This window comes from Callospermophilus lateralis, chromosome X (assembly GCF_048772815.1).
Source record: "Callospermophilus lateralis isolate mCalLat2 chromosome X, mCalLat2.hap1, whole genome shotgun sequence".
Taxonomy (NCBI): domain Eukaryota; kingdom Metazoa; phylum Chordata; class Mammalia; order Rodentia; family Sciuridae; genus Callospermophilus; species Callospermophilus lateralis.
The window spans coordinates 32,987,243-33,005,359 of record NC_135325.1 but is presented as its reverse complement, the minus strand read 5'-3'; the positions used below and the strand labels follow the sequence as shown (position 1 = coordinate 33,005,359).

Genomic DNA, 18,117 nt, shown 5'->3' with positions numbered 1-18,117 from the left:
TCACTTCATTATTCTATACATTTGGCACAAATTATTTTGTATATATCAAATATTTCATATTTGTTTCTGTAGTTTTTATTAATTTAAACTGACATAAAATTGTATGTATTGAATAACAGTGATTTGTAGTACATATACATTGAAACATTTCACAATTCTATTCTTTTAAGAACAAAGAAAATTAAAATTACAATCCAGTATTTTACAATAATTTAATTCCTTTATTAAGATGGTGCCTGCCAGCTTTCTCTCCTGTAAAGTTACTATTTTTCCTCTTGGATTAAAAAGTACAGTCATTATTTGTGGGTTCTACATCTGAGGATTCAACCAACTACAGATGGAAAATATTTGGGGCAGGGTAGGGGGGTTGCATTTCTATTGAACACATACTCTTTTCTTGTCATCATTGTCTAATAATACAGTATAAAAACTATTTTCATGGGCTGGAGCTGGAGCTGAGTGACAGAGTGCTTGCCTAGCATGTGTGAAGCACTGGGTTCGATTCTTAGCCCTACATAATAATAAACAAATAAAGATAAATAAAAATTTGAAAAACTATCTACATAACATTTACATTGTATTGGATATTCTAAGTAATATAGAAACGATTTAAATTATGCATAGGTTCTAATGCAAATACTGCACCATATTTATATAAGGGGCATGAGGATCTGAGGATTTTAGTATCCCACTCCCTGCAGATACCAAAGAACCACTCTATTTTCTTCTAGTTGAGGTTTGGTTTGGCAGTCTTTTTCCAACTTCTTTATAATCTACATATGATAAAATGCTGAGGTTGGATTTTTACATAAGATATGAACTCACATGACCAGTATCCCAGTCAAGATATAAAACCTTTTAATCATTTCAGAAAGCTACCATGCAACTCTTCCTAGTAACACCCTACCCCCAACAATCGTGCTCTGCTCTCACCATAAATTTGTTCTGATTTTGAACTTCACATAAATGGAATTATCCTGTATGCACTCTTTAGTGTCCAGCTTCTTTCACTCAACTGTTTATAATATTCATGTCAATAAATTGTAGTGACATTTTGTTCCTTTTATTATTGAATTGTGTTTCATTATATGAATATAACACAATTTACCAATTGTCTTTTAGTTGGACATTTGGGCTGTTTTCTATTTTGGGCTATTATAATTGCTATGAATATACATATGTCTTTCTTTGTGGGGGGAGGGGTACTAGGGATTGAACTTAGGGGCACTCAACCACTGAGCCACATCCCCAACCCAATTTTGTATTTTATTTAGAGACAGGGTCTGAGTTGCTTAGTGCCTACCTTTTGCTGAGACTGGCTTTGAACCCACAATCCTCCTGCCACAGCCTCCCAAGCCACTGGGATTACAGGCATGTGCCACTCAGCTGGGCTACAAGTCTTTGTTGACATGTTTTCATTTATGTTGGCTAAGTATCTTCTTTTTTTTTTTTGGTAGTGGTGGGTATTAAACCCAGAGCCTCACATATGCTAGGCAAGCACTCTATCATTGAACTATATCCTCAGCCCTGTTTTTCTTTTTTATGCTGGCTAAATATCTAGGAGTGGGATTGCTGGGTCATAGGATAAGCATATGTGTAACTTCACACATCCAGAGTGGCTATACTATTTATTGTACACTACTGCCAGCGAGGCATAAGGGTTCCTGGTTGGTATTCTCGGGTAGGAAGGAAGGAAGTGCCCTAGAATCCGGATTAAAGACACACCTGAGACTCAGGCTCAGGTGGCCTCTTTTTATTCCCATTTCCATTCCCTCCCTTCAGGGCAACAACCTCATCCCAGATCAGCATATCTCACTTCGTGGTACCTCTTCTTTCTACCCCTGCCTCTCACATTAGGATACAGGGTGGTGTCACAATGCACAGTGAGAGACCGAAGTTGGGCCCCCCTAAAACTGAGCAACTTCCGCAGGCTGAAAGGAAAGGCTGAAGTGCTGCCCCAACAGACCTGGGAGATGCCCAGAAAACAGAATTGAGATTACCCCCTGCAGGGGCTTAACTAAATCTGCATATGTACATTTCCTGCCTTTTGTCTCATCATGACCTTTTCTCTTTAAACCCTTCCTCACCCAGAGACTCTTTTTTTTATAAAAAATGTCATTGTATTTTTCATACCTTTACTTTTATATGGTGCTGAGGATCGAAGGCTGGGCCTCCCACATGCTAGGGCGAGCACTCCACCACTGGAGCCGCAACCCCAGCCCTGCCTACAGCCTCTTAAGATGTTTTATTAAAAGCTAGCCTTGGGGGCTGGGGTTGTGGCTCAGCTGTAGAGTGCTCACCTACCACTTGTGAGGCCCTGCGTTCAATCCTCAGCAACACATAAAAATAAGTAAAAGCCAGCTTTGATTCTGAATATTTGTGGAGCGTAGCCTCTTTGAGGAGGGGGGAAGCAAAGTTAGTGCTGGGTGGTAAGAATATTAAGTGGGAAAGGGACTTCATATCAATTGCTTTCCAGCACTCCCTTCTTTCCATGTTTCTTTTATATAAGCGTGGGAGGGTCTGAGTGTATTCCTGACCCCACTTCACAGCTCAGCCCTCTGAGATCTGGGAGAGGGCAACCCCAGCTTCATGTTCCACTGCATCCAGAACCTCTGCCAAGAGGTGAGACACCTGCTTGAGATTCAGAGGTTGTAGGCCAGAGGGGTGGGGCACTGGTTAATAGCTGTGGAGGAGGGGGCTGAAGGTAGACCCCAATGGTCACGGAATTTGCAGGCTGAGCTTCCTCTGGTGTCATCAGTTATATTGAAGGCCCAGGGCCAACCACACCTGAGCATCAGTTGTTTTCTCCATGGCGATGCCTGAGAGGATGTTCTCCAGCTCCAGGGGTGGCAAAGCGTAATTTGGTCTTGGGATCATAGGCCTAAGTGCTGCTAGGGGGCAGTGAGGACAGGGGAAGAGGGATTCCTAGTCCTGGCTCTGACACTCCAAGCCTTGTGGTGCTGGATTTCTCGGGGGACTACAAGCCTTGTGGTGATGGATTTCTTGGTACAGCAGGACCTGCTAGAGTCTGACAAGGGAAAGGGGCCTTGACCAGGATCTTATGGATTGTGGTACAGGCCAGAAGCCTGTGTTCTGGTAGTTCTAGTGCCACTAGTGTTGACCTGATGATGAGGCTTCCTGTCCATCTATGTTTGTGTTCCTGTGTCTGCATGGGCCATAAACTATGCCAGGGCATGAGAAAGAAGAGATGTAAGGCGCAGGCTTTTCAGCTTTTATTACAAAAAGAACATGATCCCAGCCCAATTTCCCAACAAAAGTCACCAACTCAAAGTTTGATTTGGTCAGGGCCTCTCTGCCCAGGGAGCAGTATATAGGAGCAGGACCTCCCTCAGACCACCCAACACCTCATCATCCTCCTTTGCCTCTGGATGGACACACAAGATCTCTAGAAATTGCTTTTGCAGTTGCTCACTGGGCCTCATTGAAGCGTGTCACCATTGTCTTGTGCAGTGTCTCCTTGTAGGACTCAGTTGAGGTGACCCCATAGGAACTGCCCCGGGCACCTAGGCCGGAGCCCCGCACCCGTGTTTGGGCCTGTGAGAGAGAGAGGAAGGCTTAGTGAGGTTGGGGGGCACACAGTGCTGAGTACTGGGACAGGGATGGGTTCACGGAGTCTTACCTCAATGGGTGTTACAATGCCCTGCTTCTTGCGGCCCAGGCCACTGCCCTCTTTCCAGCCCATGGCCTGGAGCATGCGACTGCCAATGTTGTCACTGCCCAGCCCATCCCGAGTGGGCTGCTCAAAGTCCCTGCAGGGGACAGTGTATGGTGTGAGTCGTTGGTTTGCCAGCCCCACCTCTCCTCACCTGGCACCCAGCCCAGTACCCACACGGAGGCTGTAGATATGCCGCCATACTTCCTCCTCTTGGGCTCTGGCGGCTCAGGGATGCCATACTTCTCCCTGCGTTCAGCTGCACGGTCCCGGTACTTCATTTGCTGAAATTTTTTTTTTGTGTGTGTTTATGTGTGAGAATGTTGGGGAGCTGGCTACTGTCTTTAGGAAACATGGGTGTGGATGGGATGGGCTCATAAGGGGAACTTGATCTAGCCAGTAGGTCCCAGGTCCTGAGGGGAGGGGAACTGGAAAGAGGCCGCACAGGGATAGAAAGACTAGAGGCTGTCAGGCTGTACCTGGGTAAGGACTTGAAGTCCTGCTGCCTGGGGAATGGGGACTTCGAAGGGACAGAGGGACTGGAGAAGTAGATCACACCTTACCTCCATATCATTTTTCTCTAGTGCTTCTAGCTCATTTTCTGACAAGTGGGCTCGCCGGTGAATCTCAAGGTTTTGCTGCAAAGGGGTATAGGACATGGAATCAAGTGGCTGAGCTGGGATGGGCCAGGTGCAGGGTGTCCCTGACAACCTTCCCCTCAGTCACCTTGTGGAGCCCAGAGAGCTGCTGGTGCCGGATAAGTGCCTCCTTGCTGGGGAATTGGCGCCGGCAGAGCAGACAGGCCAGCTTCTGCCAGTCTGTGAGTTTTTCCTCTCGCTCAGGGCCCCCACCTCGCTCCTGCTCCTCCTCGCTGTCACTCTCCCCACTGTAGGCTGCCACCAGCCCCCGAGGCGGGCTCTGTTAGAGAATGAGGGTGGGTGGTCAGATCTGGCCAGATCAGAGTTCCCTACCCCTTTCTTTACTGGCACTCACTGGACGGTCATCACTGGCCAATTTGGGGAGATCCATGCTGGTGTGTTGTCTCTCAGCTAATGCTCCCTGGGGTGGATGACACAGAAATTCAGGGTTCCACAGAGGGCTCAGAGGAATGATGAGGTCACAGGCAGGGTGCAGATGGGTGGCCACAACATACCTTCTTCTCAAGAATGGCATAGCCCGCATCTGCAGTTGCTGACTCCCGCCTTTCATCATCTCGTAGAGAGCTAATAGGCTGGAAGCTGTTTTTGAAGTTTTCTTTCTGCTTATTGAGACTACGGGCCCAGCGTTCCATGTCCTTGGCAATCTGGGCGTTGAGAGTGGAGGTGAGACTCCTAAGAACCCTCAAACTGCTGGGACCACCCACAATCTGCTGGCTCATAGTCCTTGCGGTAGACCACTCTCCCACAGCCCCAAACCCATAATTCTCTAGTTAGAATGACTGCAACGGGATATAACTGACCTCTGGGCTACAGCTCCCACAACCATCTAGTGCTCTCCTACAAACTGTAAACCATCCCCAAACAAAATTTCCTTCAAACTCTTTCTTGTCACATCCCACCAAGAACAAACTCAAACTTGGGACCAGGGCCTGCAAACTGCTTGGCACCCTGGCTCCTACTGGCCCCATCTTTCAACATTCCCTCACTTCCCTTCTATGCCCCCCCCACCCACTTTGATTTGCAAGGACAAGATGGCAGAAGCAATCTGGGAAGAAGAGTGGGCCCATCTGGGAGGCAGATGAAGTTGAAAGCTGAACAAGCAGGTGAGAGAGGTGGCAGTGCAAGTTCCTATTCTGTGTCACTGGTTACCAGCATAACTCATCAAGTCCCTCTAGCTGCATCCCTCCTCTGACAGGCACTGCACTGTTAACATTTGCTGTGCTTTCACTTTATCTTTCTACAATGCAGAGGATGGTCTACCTACCTGTGCATGCCATTGTAATTTGCATGTGTGACACGATGCTATATTCCTTGTTGTTTTCCCTGGGGCATGCTATCATGTTTAGAATGGTGAGGTTGATGATGGGACTTCCTAGGGGGGTTGCTGAGCACTTAGTCCTTGTTTCTAGAAACTGTGCCCCAAATGCCATAATCTTTCTCCACAGAGATACTGAAGTTCCCTGCAACTGCCTACTATGACAAAACACTACAATAGTTATTTTTGTGTATGTGTGCTGGGGACTGAACCCAAGGGTGCTCTACCACTGAGCTACACCCCCAGGCATGTTTATTTTTTGAGACAGGGTTACAAACTTGTGATCCTGCCTCAGTTTCCTGAGTTACTGAGATTACAAGTGTATGCCACTGCACCCAGCTGCAATGGCTTCACTTTTCCTTCCCACTCCCTTATAGGCCTATGAGAATTCCTCTGGCTTATAAATCCTTGACTGGAATAGTTAGGTTCATGGTCTCTCACCATCCCACTTCCCTCAGCAGGAAGGAGCAAGAGATGACAGAACAGACACCAAATAGCCAGGCAGAGGCTCAGGGTTCACCTGTTGGGCTGTCTTGGTCTTGTGCTTCTCCTTCTTCTCTTTGCCCTCCTTTGATGGTGCCCCTGTCTCCTTATGTCCGTCAGCTGACTGCTCCAGGGCAGGAACATAGGTTCGCCGCTCCCCATCCCAGTATAGGTATTGCTGGCTCTGAGCATTGTAGTAATACTGGGAGACAGGGAAGGAGAGGGAGCATGAGGAAAGAACTCGAGAAAGGGACCCACAGGGTCAGCTGCCATTTGACCCCTCCCCAGATTTCCTTGGGCTGTCCCATCACCTGGGAATTGGGGTCATAGTAGAGGCCGGTCTGAGGGTCATAGTAGTAGCCAGATGTTTCATCATACTGGTACGTGGAGACATCAGGAACAGCTGGGAAGGAGGAAACATGAAGGGGTCACACTCCTCCCTGATTTAAGAACTCCCCATCCCCTACCCACAAGCTGTGGCTACTCACGATATTGGCTGTAGGACTCCTGGGCAGTGGGGCTGGTGGCCGGTGGTAGGGCAGAGCTGGGATGGGTAGGGCTCTGGAGCTCAGATTTGAGCACAGCAGGTGACATGATGGTGTATGACTGGTCATGGGGCCAGACAGGAACAGGGCTCAGTGTTTGCCAATGCTACCCCTGCCCATCCAGGATGTCCCCTGCATGTCCTACCCCACCCCATATCCCCAGAGCTCACTCACTTGGCTGTTGGCAGCAGTGCCCTGGCTGCTGCTTGCCTCAGCTGCTGACTGTTGGTAGAGGCCAGGGGCAGTACCAGGCTGGGCACGGGAGAAAGCCTGCAGTGATACAGAATCTGCCCCAGGCTCTAGGGAGGCCTCAGGACCTAGGAAGAGGGACACCGAGAGAGAATGCCCATAAATGGTGAGGCGGGGGATTCTATGCCCATGGGCCCCAAGTTGGGCTCAGGGAGAGAAGCTGGGGCTCACCTGCTCCTGTTGGATCCCCTTTGGTTCCAGTGATTCCGGGGCCCTTGGTGCCCTTGAGGTAGCCATGGGCATAGAGGGAGGAGTCTGTGCCCTGGCTGCCGCCATAGCCCTCATCCTGTTGGTAGTAGCTGTAGTCGACCGGTGGCTCCTCGGGGGTGGCCCAGGCACCCTCCCCACCCTGGGAGGCCTGAGGGGCAGGTGGGAGGGGCTCATTAGAAAAGGAGGGGATATTAAGTGGGGAGACCTGATGGCAGCGTCTGTTCTATGTGTGAAACTAATGTATCTGCCTGACCAATAAGCATGCAACCTTAAGACAAGTGAAAATTCAGAGCCATCCAACCAGGAGAGAACAGGGTAGTTGAGAAAACAAGGAAAAAAAAAAAACACAATACACACCCCAATGCTCCTGAGGTTGATACTGTTGTGAGGGAGTGACATGTATGCTGGGTGTGAGATCAAGGAAGACACCCATCCTCCCACTTCTTTATTTTCTTCTCTCAATTTTCTTTCATCCATTTAAAAATTCATTTTTATTAAGGAATATAGTATATATACATACTTGTGTGCCTGTGTGTGTGTGTGTGTGTGTAGATTATGTAATACACTGTACCAATTCAGGACAATAAAAAAATTTCACCCAATAGAACAGAGCACCAGCCCTGAGTGCTGTCAGTGAAAGCCGGGGAGGTGACTTGGAAAGAAGCTGGAGAGGACGGAGTTGTCTACAGAGCTGGGAACAAGGTGGAGGGCCCGCACCAGCCACTGTGACAGGGCTTTGTATCCTCAGATAGCAAGCCAGCCCTGCTGTTTGCAGAGAGGGTACAGGAGGATTGAGAAAGCCAAGTGTCAGGGTGCTGGGGGCAGAGGGGCTGAGTACCTGTGAGATGGCCCACTGGGCCGCAGCAATGGCAGTGCTGGCCACAGAGGCAGCATTGATGCGACTGCCTTCGTTGGAGGCCATGTCCCTGGAGAGGATGGTAGAGACTGGGAGTGAAATGGGAGGCCCCAAGCCGGGGGGCAAGCTGGGAGGGGACACAGGTGGGGCCCTGACCTCTTAGAACCCTTGGCAAACTCGACGTTGATGGTCTTGCCATCGATGGTGAGTGGCGGGTGCAGGGCCTGCAGGATCTGCAGCAGTTGGGCTGCCTCCTGTAGAGGGGTGGCAGGGAACAGAAGGGTCAGGCCCGGGGAGGCCCCCGGCTCCATTGCCCCATTTCCAGGCTTGGGGCCGCGGTGGGGGGTAGGGGAAGGGTCCCTCCTCCCCACCCCGGGGGCCGGGACCCTGGCTGCCCGGCCCCCCCCTGTGCCGCCCTCACCACGATGGTGGAGAGCTGGATGAAGGCGAAGCCTCTGTTCAGTTGGGTCTGTTTGTCCTTGATGACTCGCACATTGGAGGAGGACAGCACCGCGTAGGGTGCCAGGGCCCCCAGGATGGAGTCCATGGTGCTATGTGGGTTCAGATTGCGCAAAATGATGGCTGTGGGAAGGGTCCCAGTGTTAGGAGACATCCATGTCAGTCTGCCCTGGCCCCTAACCAGTGGCTCCCCAAAGCTCCCTGTCCTCTAAGCGTGTGCACCTGCTGCTTCTTCAATTCCTCCTCCCAGGTGCCAACTTGGTTGCTCTCCTGCTGAAAATCTTTCCAATACACCCCCAAAGTTGCATCGTCATCTGGTCCTCCCCCCAGCTTTCCCTATATCACATGTCTATCCCCATACCAGGTGGATACTTCTGAGGCCCCAGTCCTGTTCATTACCATTTCTCTGGCCTTGGTGGGCTGGGCCCAGACACCAAGGCTGTAGGAAGAGGGAAGGAATGACTGACTCACTGTCATTGGCGTTCTCCGAGCTTGGCTCTGAACCCTGTGACAGGGCTTGGGAGGCCAGCACTCCTTGGGCCTGGTAGGGCTGTGGCAGTGGGAGCAGACCCTGGCTTAGCTCCCGACCACCCAGTGGCAGCGCCTGTGGATCCAGCCTTGTTCCAAGGGGCAGCTTCTGCTCTGCCTCTGTTGGGAATGGTGGGACACAGGCTGGTAACAAAGAGGGAGGCTCCACAGCTGGTCACCCTCACATCACAACACCAAGCCCTGAACACCAGCCCCTCGCCCTTCATTCCCATGTTCTGGGGAGGGAGGTGGGTCTCACCTGACTTGGGCACGCCACATTTGAAGCACTTTTCTCGGCGTTTGAAGTTCTGGACGCCACACTGTGAGGCATAGGCCAGGCAGTCAGAGGGGACAGGGCTTTCCCTTGTACCCTCTAAACCTGGATCCAGAGATCCTCCCCACAACTGTCCAGGAAGGGGAGGTCCCTGGGTTAGGTAGGGGTGGCAGGGGCCTTTTCTGGAACTTTTGCTGTCATTCTCAGTCCTGTGAGTCTTCTTTTACATGGTCTCAAACTGGTTCCTCAGTGCCACCCCCAGATCATCAATCAAATCCCTTAATTTATAACTCCTTCTGTATCCTTGGGGGTACCAACTCCCAGGAGTGCCCCGCTCAGTCCTTTTAGTAGGTTTCTCTTCCCAAGACTTGCTTCTCTAATCAGAAACCATCAATTTTCCTTCCTATCCACCCCTCCTTTAAGACTATGTTGAATCCTACTATTCTTGTGAAATTTTCCTTGGATATTCCAGCTTCTGTAAACCTCTTCCAGTTCTACCACATTCTATCCCTATCAGGTACTAAACATTGCTTCTTTGCCAAGTCTGCCATATGTGGCTAGGATGTCACAACTGCCCAGGGAGCCTAACAGCACGGAGGTAGGTGTAGCATAGGGAGAGCAGCTGGGTCTGCTTGGACTGTGCACCAACAGGGACTTAGGGAAGGCTACACAGAAGCAGGATGTTTGATCTTGGAGGCCCAGAAGTTTAGTTTTGCTGGGAAGATATTCCTAGCAGAGGGAACAAGAGATTTTCTGTAGCTGTCACAAAGAAGCAAGCAGAGAAGCAAGAGACAAAGTTGGGATGGGAAGATGCTAGGTGACAGGAGGATCTCATGCTTAAGCTCACAGTTATAAGGGTTTTAAGCAGAAAAGGAGGGGCATGGTCAGAGCTTGGTTTCAGCTGCAATGTTACAGGTGAGGGTGGGAAAAAGAGGCAGGAGGCCAGCATACCAGAGAGGGCTCCACGGCGACTGGGTGGGAGGGCGTGAGGATTGGCATGAGCAGCGGGAATGGCAAGGGAAGGAAGGTGGCATTTCAGAGATGGAAGCAACAGGACCTGGCAACCAACAGGAATGCGGGGCATAAAGGAGGGGAAGGAGGCAAAGAGAACCTTGGTTTCAAGGAATATCTAAAAATATAGGAGGGATGGAATGCCACTATTCCTTTGTCCCTACCTCTTCAGGAAGGTTGAGCACTCACCCTCCGACAGGACTTTTTAATGTTAGGACGGGAAGATGCCACTCTTCCCTGAATAGGCAGATTACTTTTCTGGGAAAGGGTCAGCGCCCCCACTAGTTCTTTCTTCTAATTAGATTTGAAGACTGACAGATGACCATGGGAGATGAGGCTGTGGAACTGCAAAGCTGGCCCTCAGGGCAGACCTGAGGCCATTAGGGAACCAGTGGTCCCTGTGATCAGGAGCAAATCCTGGCTAAATACATCCATAGTTCCACCTCCGAGTCCTAGCTTCCTAGCTTCCTCTTAGGGAATATGAAGGTGATCACAAAACCTACATGCTGTACCCTCCAGGCTCACGTTTGAGGTGGCTGTGTCAGGGTTTCCTTCAAGGTTAAGTCACTCTGAACGTAGTGTGCTTTTCTTCAATGGCAAGAGTGAACACTTACACTGTGTCGCCTGTGGGCTGTTACCTTCCCATTGATGCCGTCCACCTCCCCACAACCTCATTAGTACTTGCCTCTTAGAGCCAGGGATATTGTGGCAGAGAGAGGAAAAGCACCTCGACCATCATCAAGGCAGACCTAGGATGGTGTGACTGCAGCCAGTCTGGCTCCAGAGCACACATTCTATACACTGCAATAGGCCTACATGATCACTTAGTAGCCATTTATGTGAATATTTCTTTCAAGCCCACTAGGAATCCAGGCAAGACTGTTTTGAGGGCAGAGCCTGGTTAGGGCTGGAAAACCAGTCCTTGACACCCATGCCTCCTCACAGGTTCAGAGAGAGCTGCTGCCACCCCTGCTGGGGCTGTCTTTCTCCACAGCACCCGATGCCCAACACCCCTGTACCTTATTACACAGCCAGTCCTCATTGATCTTGGGCTTGGGGTCACTGTAGTGCATAGACACCTTCTGGCCCAGGATGTTGAGGGAGTGCTGTGGGAAAAAGCAAAGCGCAGTGAGGTCCAGGCAGCAGTGCCCCACGCACCGTTTCAGCAAAGGAGAAGAGAGTGAGCGAGCCCTTCAGCTGGATGGATGAGGGACAGGGAATGGAGGGAGGTCGGAGAACTGACGGAGGGAAGAAGGAAGGGAGGGAGGGAGGGAAAGCGCCACAGCTCTCGGGCGCAGCTGCTTGCTGCTTTTCCGGGCACACACACACACACGTGAACACACACCACCAGGCATACAGTGCTCGGCTGACCGACGCCTGTGGACAATGGGGAGAACCCCCCACTCGGCCCTGACACTGCCAGGCCACACCCAGGGCCAGCACTACATAGGCTACACTTGGGGATGAGGGGAGACGGGGAGGGGAGGGAAAGAAGGGGAGAGAAAGAGAGAGAGCGCACACGCGCGCGCTAGTGCTGGAGAAGGGGAAAAAGAAAGAGCCATATTTAACAGACGGAAGTTCCCGCCTTGAATGAGGTCGCCTTCCCAAGGCTGGCTGGGTCCTGGGCCCACCGCACTAGCCTATGACCTACAGAGCTGGCCCCAGGGCTGCCTCTGCTGGGACCCTCCACTTCACCACAGCTATTCCTTCCTCCCCTGAAGCTTCTTTCCAGTGCTCTACTCCAGGGGTCTAGGATCTGGGGTCTGGGCTGGGTGACAAAGGCAGATCCTTGGGTCTCATAAGGTCCCAAAGTTGCTGGGTTGGGATCCCATGCTGTGTGAGGGGAGCAGGCTCCCTCCATTACTGATTGTGCGGGGACCCTTGCTGGGAAGGCAGAGGCGGTGCCCACTGTGGGTAGAAAGGGCAGTGGGAAGGGGAGAGGAAGGGAGGGGACAGCAAAGTGAGTCCAGGATGTTAATAAAACTATCACACTTGATTGGGACTTTCAACTAACAGAGTAGTGTCCATTTGCATGGAACTCGAAAGGCCAAATGCACATGCAGGGAGAAGGCTGACAAAATGGGCCTTGCTAGTTCATGTGCCAAAAGCTACATTCCCCAGTGGTCCTGAGAGTGAAACAAAGTCCTGGCTTTGGATAACTCTGGAGTAGGGAGGTCCCCCAGGGACTCACCTACCCACCGGGAGCATGGGAAGCTAGGGGAACAAACCCACCCAGGCAGCTCTTTCTCTGAAAGCTCAGCCGGGAGAGGTAGAGGGACAGCACTAGAGTCTGGCGGTAGGAAGGGGCCAGTGGTGAGTGCGGGCTCTGGATGGGAAGCCCAGTAGGGTAGCAAGAGATGGGAAGAGGAGATAGTGAGGGTCAGGAAGAGGGAGAAAGGGGACAGAGGGGATAGGACACAGGGCCACAGGGCGGGGAACTGTGTCCATAAGAATCAGGCGATGGGGAGCGCTCGATTACAAAGTAGTATTTGTTTGGGGGGGGGTTCAAGTGCGGCAAAGCAACCTGATTGGCTTCCATCCATCGTGTAGCGTCCTGCAAGTGACTAAACTCGACGAAGGCGAAGCCCCGGCTCTGACCTGGAGACAGCATTCAGATACAGACGCAGTGGGTTAGTCAACAGCTTTGGACACACGGCGTTCCAGGGGGCGGGACCCGAGGGGAGAGGACCAGGGGCAGAGAGGGAAGGGGAAAGAGGAGAAAGGAAGAGAAAGAAGCAATCAGAGAAAGAGTAAGGGGTGTGGGAGGCGAGGAAGATGGCTGGGAGGGGCAGGAAAGGGAAGGAAAATAGGAAATCCAGGTAGGGGAAGAGACAACACCCCAACTGGGCAGAGATGGAGAGAGATGGGACTCAGGCCGACCTGCCAGGCCTGCCTGGGGTGACAGAAACACAGAGAAGCAGCTGGGAAAGAAAGGATACAAAGAGAGATCTAGCTTCAGAGGAGGGAGGGCAAGTTGCTGGCTCCATACAGGTCAGGGCAAATAACTCAAGGGCGAGCTCAGCAGAAGGCCAGGGATGCACAGGATGGGTCCTGGATCAGGTGTTTAATCAAAGGAGCAAAAGAAAGGCTGGGCCAGGCTGCTCTGTGAGGCTAGTGGGGATCCTGACCCATGGGGAACAGGTGGGGTGGTAGTGGTAGTTAGGGGCACAATCTCATCTCTGCCTCATCATGGTACAGGGGAAGGAGAGGATTTGCTAGGAGCTACCTTGGCAGGGAGACTACAGCCAACAACAGTCCAGCTCCTCCTAGACAGAAGAATTGGTGGCCAGGATTGGCTATGAGGACCTTAGAGGTATGAATCAGTGGGTGCCTGGGAAAAGTGTCCAGGGACATTAAGAAGACACACCTGGAACATCTCCATAGGGAGAGACCCAGGATCTGTTGGTGTGTGGTCTAGATGGAGTAAAGCAAAGTTAAGACTTATACGCCAGTAAGAAAGACAGATTCTAGGCCTGGCCAGGGCTGAGTAAGGGGTTTGGGACTTGAGGCCTCAGGAAAGCATCTCCTTCAGAGGTGGGTACATACTGGGGCTTTGGATGTGGTAGGACTTGGGAGGGGACTCGCTTGATCTCCAAAAGAAATCACCATTAGGATGCACAATAGGATGGAAGGGTATAGTCAGAGAGAAAGACAGATGGAAAAAAATGGCAGGGAGGGGTGAACTCAGAGGGGAGGGAGAGAGAGAAAAGAGATAAAGGAGGTGTGGGGAGGAGAGAGACTGAGATGGAGAGAGAAGCCCAGGCAGAGTGAGGCCCCACTGTGCCTGCCTTGGGGTGCCTGGGCAGAGGTCCTGCAGAGATAACTCCCCCCACCACCCTGCTAACCTCAGGCCAGCTCCAAGCAGCCTGCAAGAGGGAGGGAGGGAACAGTCAAGGCCAGAAAGCTCTGGCTTCTCCATGGGATGCACCCTTGGATGAGAACCATCCCTGCCTCCCCTCTTGGAATACATGAGTGGGTCTATGTCAGACCCACTTTCTGTTCAGAGGCTATTGCCAGAAAAATGTGGAGGAAAGCAAGGGGCAGGAGAAAGGAGAGGGAAGGGAGTGTACTGGGAGGGGTCACCATCTCAGATAGTCAGAATCCCAAAGAAGAGGTTCCCTGGAGCCTGGCCCTGGCCCTGCCCCCGGGGAGCACTCAGCTCAGCCCAGAGCCGCACCCCCTCCCCAACAGCCCCCCATAGAAGCTGCTGGCTGGAGCTGTGAGGAGAGTGGGGTGGGGGGAGAAAAGAGGGTACCCCCCAAAGCTGCCCATTCCCAGCTGTGGCAGGAAGGCAGGGTAGGGAGGGTGAGGGAGAGGCAGAGGCAGGAGGGAGATTTGGAGGCTGAGGCTGGCCAGCAGAAGGGGAGGGCACTAGGAACGAAAGCTCACCTGAAGATTTGTTCCGCATCAGCCGGACCTCCCGAGCTTGGACCCCATGTGACTGCAGCTGGCCACGGATCTGTATGGGGAGATACAGAGGAAGTGGGCTCAGCATAAGGGGGCAGCTGGGTATGTGAGGCCCACTGGAGGCCTCCGAACCCCGAGTAGTCATCAGTGATGATACACACACAGTCTCCTCTGCCTCTTTCAGAGCTTTACCCTGAGTGATGACAGCCCCAGACCCACACCAAACACCCATCCTCAGCTTCCAGCCCCAGACTTGCAGAAAATGAGTCAAATGAAGTCAGGGTCACAGGGCAGGGTAAAGAATGACAGCGAGATGACTCCCATGGGCACAAAGACAAAAGGAGAGCAAGTGAGCCAGCAACTGAAGAATGGTGGGCAGAGCGACCTGAAAAGGGGCTCAGGGGCAGCCATAAAGCAAGGAAAGCTGGGATATAATTCTAGCCCTTTGCAAGGGGATTGCTCCTTCCCCTGGCTTGCATCAAAAGACACCCATGACACAAACAGCAAACCAGAGAGAAGAGCCTGAGTCAATTCCACCCATATGCCCTAGACCATGAGAGCCACGGGAACTTAGGATGGAGACAAAAGGTATGGTTGTGGGTTTGGAAACCTTCCTGGATGAGGTGAGCAACAGGGCAGGGGCAACCTGGGACCAGGTGAGGCAAAGTCTCTACATCAACGACGCCTTGAATGAAAGATGAAGAGCCTATGCTGGGCACTCTCAGGGAGGAGTCTCCACACCTTGGGGCCTCAGTTTCCTCATCAAGTTAAAGAACATACAAGAAAATAGCCTTATGTAAGTATGCATGCATGTGTGCCTACACATGCACCCAACACAAGGTTGAAAGGAAAGAGATCCAGAAGAACTTATGAGGACTTCAAACACTCAGGAAGCAGCAAGAATGTGGGCTCTGGGGTCTAGCTGTCCAGGTTCAGACTCCCAAATCCATCCTGCCACTTGCTGGCTATGGAACTTGGGGGCAATTCACTTTGCTGCTTGGGGTTTGGTAGGACAGACTACAGAGGTACCTTCATAGCAGAGCCACTATGAGGTTTCAGTCAGACCTGGTGCGTGGCCCAGCCTGCTTTTAAATCCTCAGTGAATATCTACAACCAGTGACTATCTGACCCTGAACAGGGTAGGTGGACCAGGCATTTTAAAATCTATTTATATTATTAATCTATGTACACGTATGACTGCATGAATGGGGCAATCGTGTACAACCAGAGAAATGAGAGGTTGTGCTCCACTCCATTTAAAATGCATTCTGCTGCCATGTATAACTAATTAGAACAAAAAAAATTATTATTTTTGTGGTACTGGGGGATTGAACTTGGGATGCTCTACTATTGAGCTACATCCCCAGCCCCGCCCCCCCCCCCTTTTTAAATTTTGAGACAAAATCTAAGTTGTCCAGGCAGGTTTTGAACTTATGATCCTTCTGTCTCAGCTTCCCAAATCACTAGGATTAAAGGTGTGTGCCACCATGCCCAGCTTGGGTCAGACTTTAGAAGCCTTCACATACCCAAGATTTCTACTGCTATAAAATGGGCAGCTAGTTGACTTCAGAGAACTGCTCAGAGAACTCAGAGGCACTGGATCAGGGAGGCTAGCCAGGAAGCTAATCTAGTGTCTTTGGGTTATAATATGGCTCATTATGAGAAGGAACAGGAGAAAAGGGAGAAAGATGGAAAGGAGAGAATATCACAAAGGCAAACAGAGTGGAAAGGCTGTTAGCAGCCTTTCAAGGTGCTGTGGCCAGACTGGAGATGAGAGTTGATGCTGCTGACAAAGGAGTAGGGGAGAATGAAAATGGAATTTCAGAAAATCCCATGGGCCCCCACTCCCTACTGCCCCATGGCAACAGGGCCCTGACATCATCTTTGCCACCAGCAATATCCAGCACCAGGCCTGGTAAGGATCTGGCCCTCAGTCCACACATGCAGAAAGGATAGAAACCAATGGAATGTGCAGGAGGGATGCTCTTTCCCCCACACCCACCAGTGCCAGACACCCACAGCTACTGCCCCTGGGCCAATCCGGCCTATCTGACACTCCTCCCTTCCAGACCAGGAGCTAACAGGGCCTGCCCACAGAGGATGGACAATGATTAGGGATAGGAACCTGTGGTGGAGAAGGGAGGAAGGGTGATGAGGGTGGGGATGAGGGAGGGGTAAGAAGAAATTGAGGGCTCTGGAAGAGACCCAGCCTGGCCTTCTGCTCTGCCACCTGCCCAGGGCCACGGGGGGCACGTACGTCATCCTCAGTGGCTGCCTGTGGCAGCATCCTCAGCATGACGATGTTACTGGCCTTCTCCTCCTCCTCCTCCTCCTCATCCTCCTCCTCCTCCTCCCCTTGCTCGGTCCGATAGTCCTGGTCCCGATAGTCGCCGTCTCGGGGGAAGCCTGGCGGGCCAGTGGGGCTGTGCCTGTGCCGCCGCCGCCGCCTACGCTGAGTCTCGGAGCCCGGGGAGGCCTCGTAGGAATCCTGGCCGACAGAATGAGACGAGAGACACCAGACGGGCAGTCAGTCTGGGCGGGCCTAGGGGCTGGCCGCTGGTTCTCTGAGGCAGGCAGGCTCTGAAAGCCAGGAGTGGGCGGGCTCCGGCTAAAGGTTCAAGGCAGACAGGGTGCGTAGGTTTTGGACTGCAACCCTTCTGGGGCTGTGAATGTTCCACGGGACACTTTTAGGGACTGCTTTCCAAATGGTAGTATTGGTGTGGGGGAGGAACTCCCAGAGGCAGGTGACAAGACAGTTTAAACCTCCTTGGGATACATTGGCCTGGGTCGGCACATCAGACTCTGCCCTCGACATCTCCCCTTCTCTTCCTCCTCCTCCCTTGCCAGCTCAGCTGGTATGTACACAGTTGTTCCCTGTGACACCTATCTCCTACAGTTTCCAACCGGGGACTGGGCCCTACACCCAAGCTGAGGGCACACAGGAACAGCTTCAGATGTGGGCCAGAGGCGGCCAGCAGGAGCTGGCAAAGATATGAGAGCCATGGACCATACCCTTGGCTGAGTCTTCATCACCATGAGTTTCCTTCAAAATAGGGTGTGACTGCTGGGTTCTCTGGTGTTGCCCAACTCACCCATTCCAGAAACTAAGCAGGCCAGAGCTAGATAACTAGGTGCTCTACTCCCACACTTGCCAACAGGCCCTCCCCAGCGCCCAATCTGCCCTGGAGACATCTAGGCACAGCTTGACAGTGGCATCTGGAAAAGCCTGGCTGCTTCCAACTCCTGGTTCCTGAACAAGATGGCAGTTCACCATGGGGTCTTTGCACTGGGCCCTGTGGAGGGCAGAGGGTGGCTCACACTCTAACCATCAGGCAGATGGGCTTACAAGAATACCCTGTCCATCCTATTAGACAGGAGAGCTGCCTGTTTGCCCCTTCAAACTGGGATTTCCCTGCTGGTAAGCCCTATGCCTCACCCCCTCAGGTTA

At 51.9% G+C, this 18,117-nt stretch overlaps 2 protein-coding genes across 7 annotated transcripts in view; both read right to left on the bottom strand.

The window, feature by feature from the left end:
- The window catches only part of LOC143639426 (uncharacterized), an 831,269-nt gene that overhangs the window by 205,243 nt on the left and 607,909 nt on the right, over nucleotides 1-18,117 (bottom strand).
- Rbm10 (RNA binding motif protein 10) overlaps nucleotides 3,219-18,117 on the bottom strand; it is a 28,384-nt gene continuing 13,485 nt past the window's right edge. For 2 of the 6 annotated variants that reach the window (XM_077107565.1, XM_077107568.1), the window contains exons 4-24: nucleotides 16,927-17,157; nucleotides 14,652-14,721; nucleotides 12,787-12,860; nucleotides 11,282-11,368; nucleotides 9,237-9,297; nucleotides 8,921-9,097; nucleotides 8,412-8,572; nucleotides 8,147-8,244; nucleotides 7,973-8,060; nucleotides 7,096-7,282; nucleotides 6,850-6,992; nucleotides 6,619-6,736; nucleotides 6,442-6,533; nucleotides 6,168-6,332; nucleotides 4,827-4,976; nucleotides 4,667-4,732; nucleotides 4,400-4,591; nucleotides 4,237-4,311; nucleotides 3,851-3,957; nucleotides 3,641-3,770; nucleotides 3,219-3,555 (exon numbers count right to left, since the gene is read on the bottom strand). In XM_077107565.1, coding sequence (XP_076963680.1) covers nucleotides 3,430-3,555; nucleotides 3,641-3,770; nucleotides 3,851-3,957; nucleotides 4,237-4,311; nucleotides 4,400-4,591; nucleotides 4,667-4,732; nucleotides 4,827-4,976; nucleotides 6,168-6,332; nucleotides 6,442-6,533; nucleotides 6,619-6,736; nucleotides 6,850-6,992; nucleotides 7,096-7,282; nucleotides 7,973-8,060; nucleotides 8,147-8,244; nucleotides 8,412-8,572; nucleotides 8,921-9,097; nucleotides 9,237-9,297; nucleotides 11,282-11,368; nucleotides 12,787-12,860; nucleotides 14,652-14,721; nucleotides 16,927-17,157 — 2,598 coding nt within the window. In that variant the 3' untranslated portion in view covers nucleotides 3,219-3,429. The remainder of the gene's footprint in view (nucleotides 3,556-3,640; nucleotides 3,771-3,850; nucleotides 3,958-4,236; nucleotides 4,312-4,399; nucleotides 4,592-4,666; nucleotides 4,733-4,826; nucleotides 4,977-6,167; nucleotides 6,333-6,441; nucleotides 6,534-6,618; nucleotides 6,737-6,849; nucleotides 6,993-7,095; nucleotides 7,283-7,972; nucleotides 8,061-8,146; nucleotides 8,245-8,411; nucleotides 8,573-8,920; nucleotides 9,098-9,236; nucleotides 9,298-11,281; nucleotides 11,369-12,786; nucleotides 12,861-14,651; nucleotides 14,722-16,926; nucleotides 17,158-18,117) is intronic. The other 4 variants (XM_077107567.1, XM_077107566.1, XM_077107569.1 and 1 more) reach the window with 4 other exon arrangements.